The following is a 16,460-nucleotide window of genomic DNA, read 5'->3' as shown; positions in this document are numbered from 1 at the left end:
CTGATAGGTTGCAAGTGGTTGTGTCTGAAGGTTACAGACTCAACCACCGTATTACACAACTTCAGCCCTGGCTTTTTTTTCTCTCCATATGACACATCACAACTGTTGACAAAAATCTTGTTATTATCACAAAGATGCATATAGCATTTCAAGGTCTCAGGAGATACCCTTAAGTTTATTTCATTGGCAACTACTACTGGCAGAGATATCATCAAAGGAAAGTCTTTTTTTCTTATTTGCCAGCCACATAACACTTTTGAGTTCTGCCCATTTATATTAGGATGAGCAAGTAGAAGGAAAGCATGATAAAATGCATCTCACTACAGTGAAATTCAAAAGAATTGGATTCTGCTATTGGCTTTGACTTATCTGTGGAGAATTATGGGTCTCATTTTCCTTATTCATAAAACTGGAGAGGGAAAATGAAGCAAATCATCTCTAAAGTCATCAAAGGTAACTGGTGTATTACAGAATTCTTACTAGTATCTCAGGAAAATAATCTAGCCCAATTTAAGTTTTGCTTTTTTTAATAGCTAATTTCTCTGGAGTAGCAGGGAGAAATTTCATATGATCTTATTCTTAAGAGCTGTAATTTCAGCATTGTGTAATAACTATTTTAAAGATATGTGTATCTGTGTGTAATGTACATATACACATATATATATGCTTTATTATCTCTTGAAGTACACTGTGCAGTTGGAAAGACCAATGTTCAGCCAACAATCTAATAACTAAAAGGAATAAAGGGGAGAATGTGCCTATTATATTAAAACAGTACATTTTCTTCTGGACATTTCAGATTTTGGGACCAGGCAGATAATATGTGAGGTCAAACTAAAGCACAGGATACTAGGGTTTCTCATTACTGTTCTAAATAAGTATACCCCTGAGGCCACACCCACACTTAAAAGCAAGTTCTCATAGTCTTCCAGCTACGTGAAGTTTCATTATATCCAATTTTCCCCAATATTCAACTTGTCAAGATCTATTTGAATTAGATGGCTTTTGGCACCTTATGTGTTTATTCCTAATTTTGTGTCATGTGAAGATTTGCTATTTACTATTCAGAGTCAAAGATGAAAATGATAAATATCCACTCAGCCAAACCAATTCCTGGATGACTCTACTGCAGACCTCCTTCTCTACTAATATCTGGTCAAAATGTTTCAGCTAGTTCTGAATCATAATCTCACTGAGATACAACTCATATCTTTCCATCTTGTCCACAAGAATAACATTGAGGACTATTTTATTTGCTGAAATCAAAGTAAACTAAACCAAACACATTCTATTGACTTACCAGTGTAATAAACCCAAGTTAGATTTCAGCTCTATATCCTATAATTCTTCATTTTTCATATAGGCTAAGTAATTTGGGATGCAAATAGAATAAAATAATATCTACTGTCAAGGGCTTCACATTTTTTAAGGGTTTTTTTTTATTATTATAGCTTTTTATTTACAAGTTATATGCATGTGTAATTTTACAGCAATGACAATTGCCAAATCTTTTGTTCCATTTTTTCCCCTCCTTCCACCCATCCCCTCCCCCAGATGGCAAGTTGACCAATACATGTTAAATATGTTAAAGTATAAATTAAATACAATATAAGTATACAGGTCCAAACAGTTATTTTGCTGTGCAAAAAGAATCAGATTTTGAAGGCTTCACACTCTAAATGGAAAAGACAATATACAAAAGAAAGTTTAGCTACAAAGTAGATGGAAATACCTAAAAGTCCTAAGGGTTCCATGGTTGGCTGGATGGCAAGATATAAGTTTCTTAGATTGTAGCAGAAGGTCAGGTACCAGTGCTAGGATCTGGAGAGCATAGAAGTAGGGCAAGTTGTAAGATCTAGTAGACTGTCTCACTAGAATGAATAGAATTGGTGACTTCCATACATCTCATTAAAGAGTTCCCCACTTTTATTCCCATTTGGAATTCCCTTTCTTCATGATTTCATAATTTCTTTAATATCTTGAGAATATCCTATCCATCCTGTGTTTACTTTCTCCAAAGAATTTTAGTCTAGGAGATCTTACCTGCCCTTTGTCTGAGCTCTGAAATCTACTCTTCCCAAATACACAATAGATTTGACTATTCCTAATTTTCTTCTCTTCTGTGACAAATTCTAAAATAGAACAACTACTTTGCCACCTCTCTGAGTTCCTACTATTTCTACCTCATCAACCAATTCTACTTTACTGTGAAATTTAGAACCAGAATAAAACATTCCTTTTTCTTATCCCAAAGGGTTATTGACAACTTTCCTAACCCTCAGTTGGTCATCTGTGAAATTAAGAGATTGGATCACAAATGATCTCTCAAATTTACTATGACATGCTCATGGTTGAAATGAAATATGGGCTGAGTGAAATTAGTCTAAGTTGAAATTACCACTGGTTGAACAACCAGATCCTCAGAATATTGATTCTTGTGATTAACTTAGGCAGAGGCTTCTATGGAATATTATATATCTCCACCTCTGGCCCCTTCTTGTTTAATATTTTGTCAAAAACTCATCAAACAAGTTGATGGCACAAGCTAGTGGGGACTCAAATCTATCACAGGACAGATTTCAGATGTAAAATTATCTCAGTGATATGGTACAATGGGCCAAATAAGTAAAAGTGAACATAGGTAGATATGAAGTGATAGAATTTCAGTGTAGGAAGGACATTAGAAGTTGTCTAATCTAATTCCTATAGAGAGCACAAATAAGTAGTACATACTAAAAAAACAAAAACAAAAATAAGATGGGAGAGATGTGGTTTTGTAGCAATCCAATTAAAAATGTATTTCAGAGTTTTTCATGATAACAAATTTAATTTGGGTCAAACATATAAAACATAAAATAGTAAATTACATAGTTAGACATATTGGGTTGAAGTCAAAAGATCACAGTATTCTGACATAGATTCTGTGCTAGATGGCACATTCAGGAAGGGTTGTTGATAAATGCCTCTAGAGGACGGTGACTGGATAATGAGATTTGAAAACCACCTCATACAAAGAATAGTAAAAATATAAGGATATATTAATCTGGAAGAAAAAAAGTAGATGAGAACATGATTAAATATGTAAAGTTTTCTCGTGTCAAAAAGAAGTTTCTGTCATTCAAGAAAGCAAAACATAGACTAAGCAGTAGAGGATGGAAGAATACAGATTCCTTATTCAATATGAGAAACAACTTTTTGATAAGCAGAATTGTCTGACAATGGAATAAGACCTTTTCATGATATAGTTGGCAGTTCCATCACAAGAAATATTCAAGCAGTGGTTGTGAATACAAAATCAGAGAGTTTGAGAATTGGAAGATTCCTCAGTGGTCATATATTCCAATCTCTTCAAGTAATGAATACTCACTTTAACATATCTGGCAAGTGGTTGATCTGCATTCTGATCAGATTTATAAAGCATTTTGTAAACCTTGAAGTACTACATCAATTCTAACTTATCATTACTATAATTACTGTTATTGTTATTTTATTAATATTATTAAGGTCCTCCAAGGAGAGAGAATCTATGATTTCTTGAGGCAATCCATTCCATTTTCAGGCAATTCTACTTATAGGAATGTTTTCCCCCAATATGAAGCCTAAATTAGCCTCTTTGCATCTTTCTTTATTACTCTTGGTTCTAATCTCTGGAATAAAAATGTAAAGTCTAATGCCCTTAAATGTTTAAAGATAGCAATCCTGTCCCTTCTGAGCATTCTTTTCTCCAGGTGAAAATTTCCCATTCCTGTCTATCTATATATATTATGAATTCTTCCACAGTGATTGCCCTCTTGTGGACATTACCCAGACTTTTGATACTCTTCTGAAACTGTAGCTCCCACAAATGACCATAGTATTTCACTTATAAAGTTTGAGCACTTATTCCTAAAAGCTGCATTTATTTAATGCAATCCAAAATTACATGACATTCAGGCAACTTAATGGATAAAGTGATGGGTCTGGAGTCAGGAAGACCTGATTTCAACTGTCCTCAGATACTTACAAGTTGTGTGACGCTGGGTAAGTCACTTAATCTTGGTTTGCTTTAACCAGTTGGAGAAGAAACTGGCATATCATTCTAGTATCTTTGCCAAGAAAATCCCATATGAGGTCACAAAGAGTTGGATACAACTGAACAACAAGATCACTTGCTTTTTAGGGCTGCCACATCATAGTGATGATTCATATTGAACTGTTATTCCATTAAATTCCCCCAGATCTTTCTTCTTTTTTATAACACATGTCATCTCACTGTGAATACCTCATCTTTTATTTATGAATATGATTTTTCCTTCTGAAATTTAAGATTTTAAACTTATTCTTATTGAATTTCATATTAGATTAAGATCAGTTCTTTAGCTTTTCAAAATCCTTTTAGGTCTTGACTATCATCCAGTGTGTCAGTTCAGTTGTCCCTTCTTCCTTGTTGTCAGATGGAAAGTCAAAGAACATATTATCTATAGCTTTATCAAAGTCATTGATAAAAGCATTATAGAGCACAGAGCTACACAAAAATCCCTGGGGGTCCCATTATAAATTTCTTACCATGTTAGAATAGATATATGATATTTATCAAAAGCTTTGCTAAAATTTGCTAAAATTGCAGAAAATAGCTAAACTACATCCATAGCATTCTCCTTATCTACCAGTTTAGTAATCCTGTCAAAAATAAATAAATAAAGGAGGTGGGAAGGGGGAATAATATTAGTTTGGCATAAACTTTTGTTGAGGAAGCCATTCTAGCTCTTTGAGATCACTTCCTACTTTTCCATCTGTTCACCAATTATCGAATCTGTCCTAGAATTTTCCCAGGAATTGAAGTCATTCTCAGTGGTCAATAGTTTTCAGACTCTATTCCCTTTTCCTTTTTTTTTTTTTTTTGGAAATCAGGATATTTGTTCTTTTCCAGTTATGTGATAGTTTTCCACATTGCGTAATTTTTCAGATATCACTGACAATAGCTCATCAATTTTATCTGACAATTCTTTTAAGGCCTGTGTATGTAATTCATCTCAACCAGGTAATGAAAATTCATCAAGGTCAACTAAGTGTTCTCTTATTTCCTCCCTCCTTATCTTTGCTATCAGTTCGCTGCTAGTCATTTTGAACTGGAATAATATAAAAAGAATTCCCTGCTTTTTGTGTTTCGAAGGATGTAGGGGAGGATTGGCTTAAATGACCTCTAAAGTCTTTTCTATCCTTAAGATTTATGGATCTAGTGCTAAACTTCTGATTCCACAGCTTAGTGATTTATTTGTGGAACACTACAGAGAGTTTCTTCATTTATTTAACAGACTATTGACCATTTTGTTCCTTCAAGCTCTCTTTGTATACACACTGTAGCAAGCTAGTCAAGGCTGGAGTTTAGCTCACTTAGCCTCTTGGCCTCTCACCTACTCTCTATGCCCAACCAAATAAACTACTATGTGCATATCTTATTAAAATCACTGATGGCTATATAAATCAACATTCAGGTTGATAACCATGATACTTTTCCAGTATAAAGACTGACTGGTTAATAGTAGTAATAATAATAATTGCTATTATTTCTATAGCACTTTGAGGTTAAGAAAAAGAAAATATACTTTCCCCACAACAACACTACAAGTTAGATATTACAAATATTATTAATTCTATTTTACAGATGAAGAAACTAAGGTACTAAGAAAGTTACTTTCTCGCAGTCATATAAGAGGAAGGTCTGGACCCAGAATAAAAAACAAAAAACTCTGCATTTCAATGAAGTCTCATGCTATTTCCATTATTCCGTGGTGCCTCATTTGCCTGATATTTCTCCAAGGTGGCTTTCAGAAACCCTGGAAAATCTATGTCATTTTTATTTTGGAGGTGTTTAATTCCTAGGAGCAGAGGGTGATACACATCGATTTAACTTAAAAAGATAATCAATCTCCAGGGACTGAATTGGTCTCATGCTAGCACTGCTGCTTATAGAAGGAAGATGTATTTTTCATCTCCAACTGAAGATTACTGTAGGAGGCTCTTTTGCATAATTATGAAGATACAAAAATTCAACCTTGGAGTTGAAAGGAGATAGAGACAATGCACACTGACCCCCATCTCCCAGTCCTAAAGGTAGAGGTACACTATTGAGCTGTACTTTTGTCCCAGATATTGGAATGCTATTTGAAAATACTTTGTGAAGGACATTTTTTCCTGTTTTCAAAATTTCAAAAATGAGTTTCATTGATTTTTTTTTTTTTTTTTTACCCACAGACAGGTAACATGGCAAAGTAGATAGACAACCTGTCTTAGAGTTCATATCCTGATTCAGATATATATATATATATATATATATATATATATATATATATATGCTGTATAACCCTAAACAGCTAACTTCCCTTCTCAGTTTTTCAGATAACTCCCTAGGACTATGATAAACAAACAGATAGATAGGAAGGAAGGAAGGAAGGAAGGAAGGAAGGAAGGAAGGAAGGAAGGAAGGAAGGAAGGAAGGAAGGAAGGAAGGAAGGAAATTATACATCAGACTATATAGAGACATACATCACATATGTAAACTTTTTAATATTAAAGGCTCCATAGCACTTAATTTTGTGCTGGCTTCATAGCCAAAAAAAATTTAGTTCAAATATCTGCATCTGCCAAATACTTTTTGTTTAACCTTAAGCAAGTTATTAAACCTCTCAGCTTTCCAAGCAACTATCTAGAGAGTAGGTGCTTACCAAAATTGGTAAAGGAAATTTCCTTGTACCAATGAAGTCATAAGTCCAGCTTCTTTTCCCATTTTTATTTATACACACATATACAGAGACATACACACATATACATATGCATATACATACATACACATACATATACCTCTATACATACATGCATTGATATATGCTCATTTATGTGTATATATATATATAATATATATATATATATGCTGTATAACCCTAAACAGCTAACTTCCCTTCTCAGTTTTTCAGATAACTCCCTAGGACTATGATAAACAAACAGATAGATAGGAAGGAAGGAAGGAAGGAAGGAAGGAAGGAAGGAAGGAAGGAAGGAAGGAAGGAAGGAAGAAGGAAGGAAGGAAGGAAGGAAATTATACATCAGACTATATAGAGACATACATCACATATGTAAACTTTTTAATATTAAAGACTCCATAGCACTTAATTTTGGGCTGGCTTCATAGCCCAAAAAAATTTAGTTCAAATATCTGCATCTGCCAAATACTTTTTGTTTAACCCTAAGCAAGTTATTAAACCTCTCAGCTTTCCAAGCAACTATCTAGAGAGTAGGTGCTTAGCAAAATTGGTAAAGGAAATTTCCTTGTACCAATGAAGTCATAAGTCCAGCTTCTTTTCCCATTTTTATTTATACACACATATACAGAGACATACACACATACACATATGCATATACATACATACACATACATATACCTCTATACATACATGCATTGATATATGCTCATTTATGTGTATATATATATATATATATATATATATATATGAATAATTATTAAAGTCTTCACAAGATTGTGAGTTTCTTGAGGATAGGTACTGTATTTTGTCATTCTTTGTGTCCCTACCATTAGCATAGTACCTGATCAACAGTAGGAATTTAATAAATGCTTATTGACTGACTGACTGACCCTAAAGTCTACCTCTGAAGTATTTTTTTTTGGCAGTAACCCTTGGTTCTTAAAGGGAGTTATGGCAGAGGATTGGCCCTTTTATCACACATTTCTGTCGTGCTGGAAAAGTTTTGTATGTGAGATCAATATCTCTAGTCTGAGACCAAACCTAGCTAAGTTTGGAAACACTCATCACCAGCTTGCCCATAGGTTGATAACTTTTCATAGCCACAGGAACTCTGAAAGGTCATTTGCTAAAATCCCAACTGTAGCATGATCTGGCTTAGAAGGGGCATGCACTTAATGAAGTAACAGTTTTCTGAAAAATTGAATACAGAGTTATAAGGAAATGATGAGGAAGATGATGTGGATGAAGATGATAATGGCTGACATATTGAAAAAAATCAAGGCAACCATTCAAAATCTTTTTCCTCTTCCACCTCCACTTCTTTTTCAACTCCTTTTTATCCACCTCAAAGGAAAAACCCTCCATGCATAATGTCTCCAATATCAGAATAACAACAAGAACTCTGCTTCATTATTTTATCCCCAGAGCTTAACACTGTAAGGGTAATGGCTTTGTTCACTCATTCAAATTTTGTAGTACTTTAACATTTACAAAGTATTTTGCAAAAATTACATCTGTTCATCCTGACGAAAACATTGTGAGAAAGTTAATATAATTATCGGTTTTGTTTTACAAATGAAGAAATGAATCTCAGAACAAATGACTTGCTCAAGTGGCAAAGCTGGGACTTGAATCTCATCTTCTGATTTTATTTTCTTACTTTCCATTACATTTATGGCCTATCTTCTGTGTGTTTGTTCTATTTTATTCTTGTTTAGTCATTTTTCAGTTATGTCCAACTCTTCATGACCCCAATTGGGATTTTTATTGGCAAAGATACTGGAATGGTTTGCCATTTCCTTCTCCAGCTCATTTTACAGATAAGGAAACTGAGGCAAACAGGGCTCACTGATTTACTCAGGGTCATACACCTACTAAGTATCTGAGGTCAGATTTAAACTCAGGTAGATAAAGATTCCCCCCACCCCCACCCCATGTAACTATATATCACCCATATCTGATTAGATTGAGGGAATGATCTATATAATAGGATCATTGATTTAGACTTGGAGATGACCATAGAAGCTATTTCATCCAACTCGCTCATTTTACAGATTATGGGACGCAAAAGAGGAACTAACTTGTTCAGGGTCACACAGGTGATAAAAAGACTGGGACAATATTTGAACCTCTTTTCCTGATGCCATGTCCAATACTGGGTGCCTGGTAAAATGATCTCCAAAAACACCCAGAAAAAAGTTATTAAATAGTAGAATTTTGTGCCGTCAGAAAGGCTTTTTCCAATTGGGTTGGTTGTAAGAAATCAAATTAAATAAGTATACTCTATTTATTTGTTAATAAAGGGCAAAAAGAGAACTCCTTTCTAGAATTCCCCTTTGTGACAGTAATCTAATATTACAATATGTCATAAGGACCACTTGTCCTGGCTCTCATTCCTTAAAGAATGAGAAAATTAAAAAGTCACCCATCAAAGATAGTTATGTTCTTTATGTCCTGTGTTTAATACTGTGATTTACATACTTATGCTCAAAGATCATTTTTAATTTAACAGATATCACTCAGCAAATGCTATTGCTGCAGACAGCAATTTGGGACCTTTTTCTTTATTTTTAAGATGAAAGAATTACTGAAAAATAGCCTTTGTGGTTCTCTCCTTTTATTTTATTCTGTACTTAAAAGAATAGAAAACTAATAAGGCTTTTATTGGAAAGATGCCTTCCCTTCCCCTAGTCTTTTAAAATAACCCCCAAACATATGTTTGTGTTAATCTAATTTAGTATGTTGCCAAATCTATAAAATAAGGCAGGACCACATCTGTCCTAGTTAATGCTAATATAGATTTTCCATATAGTATTAGCACTATGATAATAATAGATTTGTTCTTGTCTTTGTCAATTGATTAATGTAAGAGGTAAAGGGAAGTAAAATAGAATAAGCTTTTATATAAAACCTACTATGTGCCAGAAACTGTGATAAGTACTTTTTACACCTATTATCTTATTCAGACTTCATAACAACCCAGAAAGGTAGGGGCTATTATTATCCCCATTTTACAAATGGGCTAAAAAAAGGTTTAATGACTGGTCCAAGGCCACACAGCCACACTCTATCCACTGTGCTGCCAGTTGCAAAGGGTGACAAGATCCTACAGGATACACTTTCAAAATAAAAGTATTTTAGGAGTAAAGTCTAACACCAGGTTTCATCACACTATTCCTTCCCATCTCATCTTTATTCCCTTTCTAATCCAACCAGGAAAGCCATCTGATTCCTTCTTTCTATTTACAATGCAGACTCTGGGTACTTTACCCAAAGATCTCCATCTTCCCAGGATGGACAGGATACCTCCTTTAAGCCTCACCCAGTGGCAGGGGAACCCAAAAAGACATGCAGGCTCAGGACCACTGAGATTCCCAACTACCGTGGGCAAGGAATGCCTCCTAATTTGCAACATTCATCATAAATCATGCTTATAAATTGCACAGTGGCCATATAATGATTTGCTATGGCATGTCAGAGCCAAGTAGCTGTGCAGTGATATATCCTCAACATCCTGGTTCTCCTCATCAATGGCTTTTTAATTCTAGGAGTTAATTGTTTGCATGGAAAAGAAATGAAGAATAAAAATGATCCCATAAAATATGTTTAGAACAAGGGTGCTTGTATAATCTATATCAGTTGTTTGCTGTCTTGGGAAGGGGTGAGATAAGGGAAAGCAGGAAAAAATTTTGGAATTCAAAATCTTATAAAAACAAATATTGAAAACTATCTTTACATGTAATTGGAAAAATAAAATACTATATTGAAGAAAAAACCTGATCCCATAGATATTTTCTGGATTCTCCCTCTCTTTACCAGGCACTGACATTCTTCTCATCATTTTCTAAGTTAGGATTTCTCCTGGATGTGCTAATGGTACCCTTTCCCTCGCCTTAATAAATAAGTAGACACCATGAAAAATGTTTATGTTGTTTCCTTTTTTAAGCCCTCATCCTATAGTAAAGGAGACCAAAAAAAAAAAAAAAAAAAACTGATCCCCAGTATCCGCCCACATTGTGGTGCAAACAGAAAAAGTATTATATTATTGAAATGGGCAATCAACATTGCTTAGTGAGCAGGTAGCATCTTGCAATATATCTTGGGATGTATTGGCTATAATTCTTAAGAACTAGGCCTTAAAAACAAATCTGGTTTTCATTGATTAGTCAATCTTAGGTCCCAGATCCTAACTGAGCATGTATCTAGTCACAAAGTGTCTCTAAGCTAAAATCTAAGAGTCCAGTGACGTGAGTGGAACAGTAAATCTATTATTTGTAAAAAGAAGAAATAAGATGAGTATCTATGCTTCCTTCCATTTCTAATATTCTAAGATTACTATGCCCCTGACATATATTAAACCTTGATAAACCTCTATTAGCCTTCTGCTTACTAATTGAGAAAAATTATGTTTCTATTATATTAATATATAGATATATTATACATTAATACATCAAATAGAATTTTGTAGGATCCAGACTTTTATCCTCTGTTTCTCCACTGAGGTCCAGCTCCTTGGGAAGGGCAGCTTTTGGAGAACATGGCTGATTGAGATTGCCCTTGTATCTCTCCATTAAAGTTTAGAGTGACCCAGCTCATGAAGGGGAAACCAACCAGAGTGAGTGAATGAAGATGGATTCCTCTGTCCAGATTTCTAGAGGCATCTGAGTCTCATGATCAAGCCACAATTTTAGCAGATGGAGATAAAAACTACTAGTTTACTTCCTCATTAAATATCCACCAATCAGGGTTGATTTCCAGTTATTAAAGGAATTCCCCTTTCAGAGATTATTTAAAGCTTTCAGACTCTCCATGTCTTTTCTCTTTTGTTACAGAAAGAAACCATCACCATCAATTTATTAAGTACCTTAATTAAAAATTGATTATTATATACTCAGAAACTCTTTGTCTTTGGGGTATTTCATTCATCACATAATACATGTGTCCCTAGAAAAAACATTTGATTAAGAATCAGATGACCTCACTCCAATTCCCTGCTTTGTAACCAAGTCTTAGTTTTTTTATGAGCCAGGTGGGAGAGTTGAACTAGTTGACTTCCAAGATCTGTTCCTATGATTCTATTTATGATAAATCTATGATTCTATTTTCACAAACATAGCAGGTTAGAACTAAAAGGGATCATTTTATCTCAGGACATCATTTTCCACATAAAGAAACTGAGCTTCAGATAGGTGAAAAGATAAAAACAATTATCCAAAGGTAGTTACTGGGAAAACTGGGACTGAAATGTTCCAACACATTTTTCACAATAAATTTTATCCTCATCAATCTGTATTTCTTGAGGACTAATGAAATACACTGTATCTGACCTTACTATCTATGCTTAAAGACAATGCTTTGGGGTCCCTAGAAGATTTGATAATAAAAATATTACTATTGAAAGAGTAATTTCATATGGCAGAAATACAAGTTTATTCCTTTTAAAATTTTTTTGCATTTTTTTTTTTTTTACTGAGGCAGTGGATTAAGTGACTTGCCTACGGTCACCCAGCTAGGAAGTATTAAGTGTCTGAGGTCAGATTTGAACTCAGGTCATCCTGACTTCAGGGCTGGTGCTCTACCCACTGTGTCACCTAGCTGTCCCTTTCTAAGTTTACTCCTAAAGAATAATTTGCATACTAAGAGAATTGGATTGATTTTGTACATGGGCTATGAGTATGTGACATGTCCTTTTGTAATTATGCCATTTTGCATTTAATATAATGAATGTCACTGATAATTTTTTAAAAAGTATAACCTTTCTATAATTTAGAGTTGAGGACAATAGAATTATTAAATATTTATATTAGTATATGTATTAAGTGTGCCTAGAAAATTCTGGTGGAACAAATATGCTGCACAAGAAAAATCAGATCAAAAAGGGAAAAAATGAGAAAGAAAATAAAAAGCAAGCAAACAACAAAAATGAAAGGCCTATGTGTGATCTAAACCCAGTTCCCACAGTCCTATCTCTGGGTACAAATGGTTTCTTTATCACAAGACCATTGGAACTGGTCTGAATCATCTCATTGTTGAAGAGAGCCTCATCCATCAGAATTGATCATCATATTGTCTTCTTGTTGTCATGTACAATGATCTGGTTCTGCTCACTTCACTTAGCATCACTTCATATAAGTCTCTCCAGGCCTCTCTGAAATCATGCTGCTGATTGTTTCTTATATCCATTGCATGGGGTTCATCTTATACTCTGGGGGCCTTCCTTTAATTTTCATTCAGTGAACACTTCATTAAATCAAATGTCTACTGTGTGAAGAGCATTGGATAAGGCCTGGAGGCAAGAGAAAGTGGAGGAGAAAAATTTAAATAAAACACACGAAGTTTTTTGTTGTAGTTCAGTCATGTCCTCCTTTTCATGACCCTATTTGGGATTTTCTTGACAAAGATACTGGAGTGGTTTGCCATTTTCTTCTCCAGATCATTTTACAGATGAAAAAACTGAAAAAAAAAACTGGGTTGAGTGACTTTCTAAGTGTCACATGTGTCTGAAACCAGATTTGAACCCTGGAAAATGAATTTTCCTGACTCCACACCCAATATCTATCCACTGTGTCATCTAGCACCTCCACTCATAGAGTTTATAATCTGGAAAAGGGAGAAGAAACAACAGAAAATTATTATTCAAAATGATAAGTGTTCAATGGATTTGAGAGACGTGAAACATGTTATGGGAGGTGAAAAACAATCATCATCAAACGTTGAGCTCTACTTGTCAACTCTAGAATAAACAAAACTACTGCTAGTTAATATGTGGCTTTTGCACTAAGAATAAGATATTCTTAAGCACATTTATTTTATATGCAACAATGAAATTTTTGTGACATATGTAGTATTGATTAATTATACTTATTAAAAGAATTATTATTTTTAAGAAAAAAGCATCTCATAATGCATCCTTCTTCAAGACTACCTTCCATCTTAATTACTAAAAAACCAAGCAAGATATCTTGGGGGCTAGATTTATTTTTTATATATACCATGCTTTAAATCCAAACACTCTGGCTCTCATTGACTGGCCAACAACTAAGCTCAAACCTCTCTTGACATGTTTAGGTTCAGGTGGCTGAGAGTTAGTGGAAATAGCAAATTTTCTGTTTAGGTCAGAAACTGTGAGGATCTTCTCCCAGACCAATTTTTTTTAACTAGATCAAAGAGATTAGTCTTTGCCTCATTTTTCACATAGCCTAAATCACTGAATGGGTATTGCCTCAGTCAAACTGAAATGTGTTAACGTTTTAGTTTAAAAAGTCCAAGGTCTTTTACTTCATCCAGGTCCAACTCCATTCAAACTCTCCTATATCGTGCTCCTGGACCCGAATGGCTCTGGAGGAGAAAGTGAGGCTGGTCTTTGTACACCTTCCCTCACTTAAATCCAATTCGCTTGCAAGTTATGATATCACCTCCCTGATGTCATGGGTCTCTGAGAACAAAGAACAAAACACAAGCACCTTCCATGTATTCTGTAGGTATTGCCTCTTCCTAAAGAATGTAAGCTCTCTGAGGGCAGAGAATCTTTTTCCTTTTTCTTTGTATCCCTTAGAATTGTGCTTGGCCCGTAGTACATATTTATAAATAATTATTGATTGATTGACAATACATAATGTATCACACTAATTTTTAATTATAATTGATATAGACTATCAAACTATAAACACTTATTGACTACTCATTGTGAGAAAAGCACTACTTTGGGTATTATAGGAAAAAAAAAAAACATGGATATGGTCTCTATCCTCAAGGAGCTTAGGAAATCATCCTAGCAGAACTAAAATAAATAGTCAAAAATACATATTTTGGAATTATTGCTGCCCAATAATATAATAAGCTATATTGTCAATAACAATAACTGACCTTTATATAGCATTTTAATGTTTACAGGATACTTTACACATAATGTTTTATATTTATTCTCATAGTAGTCTTTGTCAAGTATGCATGACAAGTCTAATTTACTTTACCCATTTGACAATGAGGAAAGAGAGGGTCAGTGTGTTTAAGTCACTGCTTATATTTGAGGGTTGGGATCTGACACCAGGTCTGACCTGACTCCTTTTAGCACTCCTCACTCTGCCTCTCTTGTAAAGTCCTCTTCTATAATAAAGGCTGGATGGCTATCTATCTGTCAGAAACAGCATAGAAGAGATGTTTTGGCTTTGAATGGGAGAGTGAAAAAAAGTGCTCTACAAGATACTTGTTTATGCTTTTAGCTCACAAATAGTAAAACATTACCTTGCGATATTATGTGAGCTATAGTATTGTTTTTACTGTGCCATAATAAGCATTTCGTATAGGTTCTGCAGAATTCATTTTCTTTAAAGGTCTTTGGCTCTAATGAGACATAACTCCATTCTTCCCACTTTGCTAGTCACGTCTCTTCATTGATGCTTTAAAAGATAGGCAGTTTCATCAATGGAGTGGAAATTCCTTCTACTGACTCGAATTTTAAACTTCCTCCAATGGTTCAGCAAATGCTAGAGAAGCAGCAGTCCATCATCAGTCTCATAGTCCTTTTTTTTTTTTTTTTTAATTTTGCAGCAGGTTTTAAAATCTTTTTACCTCTAGTATCTCTAGAATATCTTACCATGACTCAGGATCATTCTCAAAACACAATAAGGCATTGGAATGTTGTTGCTTTGTTAATTTTATGACCTTCTGAATTAATTATTTATACTCTTTATATATCATTTCATGTTTCATCTTTGCATAGCATTTAGTATAATCAAATTTTATGCAAAAATTAAGAGAATTATTCAGGAAAATGGTCCATTAAGGTAATCAGGCCTGGATACAAGTCCCTACTCTTATGATGATTGGATAATATCTCTCTAAGATCCCTTCCATTTCTACATTTATGACCCCACTGTCACTAGTGAAATGAGAAGGTTGAAGCTATAATTGATTAATTGAATAGAAATATTTCTTTTTTGAGAAAGACATAGAAAGGGTTTGTCATGTCTTTTTCTAGCCCACTTTGCAAATGAGGAAACTGAGGCAAGCAGGGCTAACTGACTTACCCAGGACCACATACCTAGTCAGTGTCTGAGGTCAGATTTGAACTTAGGTCCTTCTGATTTCAGGTCTGGTGCTCTATGAACTCTAACCCTAATCCTAGTCAATTTTCTGTCCTTAAACTATCGTAGAAAGAATGTTTAGAACTGGAATTGAGGGCCATGGGGTTGGAACCCCAACTCGCATACTTGCTAACTTTATGACTTTGGTCAATTATCTTCTCCTTCTGGAGCCTCAAGAGTCCTCCATCAATAAAATAAGGGTCTTTTCCAACATTATATTTATGCCCTTATGATTTGTAACACTGAACTAATAATACTTCCACTGTTCCCTCACAAAATTGATGTGAGGAAAGTATTTTGTAAACCTCTTAAAGCCCTTGGTAGCCCTTCAAATGCCCTAGAGAAATATCAGTGTTTTTTCCATTAGATGAAGTCTTCTCCTTTACATATGTGGTGACAGCAGAAAGTGGTAGAATGTGTGAAGACTCAAGTCCAGTTTTTTTTGTGTGGATTTCACCCTCCTTTCTTTTTTCATACAGTCATTCTCAGCTTGGCACTACGACTCGCCAGCCCTCAATGACACTGCAGAGAGCCATCTCCCTGGAGGGGTAAGCAAAGCATTCCAAAGCCACCATTCTGAGGGAACTCCATAATATTGAGCAAAGCAGGGCTACTCAGATGAAGAGAAAACAGA

The 16,460-nt window shown here is 34.6% G+C and overlaps 1 protein-coding gene across 14 annotated transcripts in view; it reads left to right on the top strand.

Moving 5' to 3' along the window:
• The window catches only part of DLG2 (discs large MAGUK scaffold protein 2), a 2,591,935-nt gene that overhangs the window by 2,046,657 nt on the left and 528,818 nt on the right, over positions 1-16,460 (top strand). For 13 of the 14 annotated variants that reach the window (XM_051987235.1, XM_051987234.1, XM_051987251.1 and 10 more), the window contains one exon: positions 16,306-16,374. The exons of the other annotated variant lie outside the window; for it this stretch is intronic. In XM_051987235.1, coding sequence (XP_051843195.1) covers positions 16,306-16,374 — 69 coding nt within the window. The remainder of the gene's footprint in view (positions 1-16,305; positions 16,375-16,460) is intronic. 14 annotated transcript variants of the gene reach the window in all.

This window comes from Antechinus flavipes, chromosome 3 (genome assembly GCF_016432865.1).
Source record: "Antechinus flavipes isolate AdamAnt ecotype Samford, QLD, Australia chromosome 3, AdamAnt_v2, whole genome shotgun sequence".
Lineage (NCBI taxonomy): Eukaryota > Metazoa > Chordata > Mammalia > Dasyuromorphia > Dasyuridae > Antechinus > Antechinus flavipes.
The sequence above is the reverse complement of the archived record's forward strand: the minus strand, read 5'-3'. Positions and strand labels throughout refer to the sequence as shown.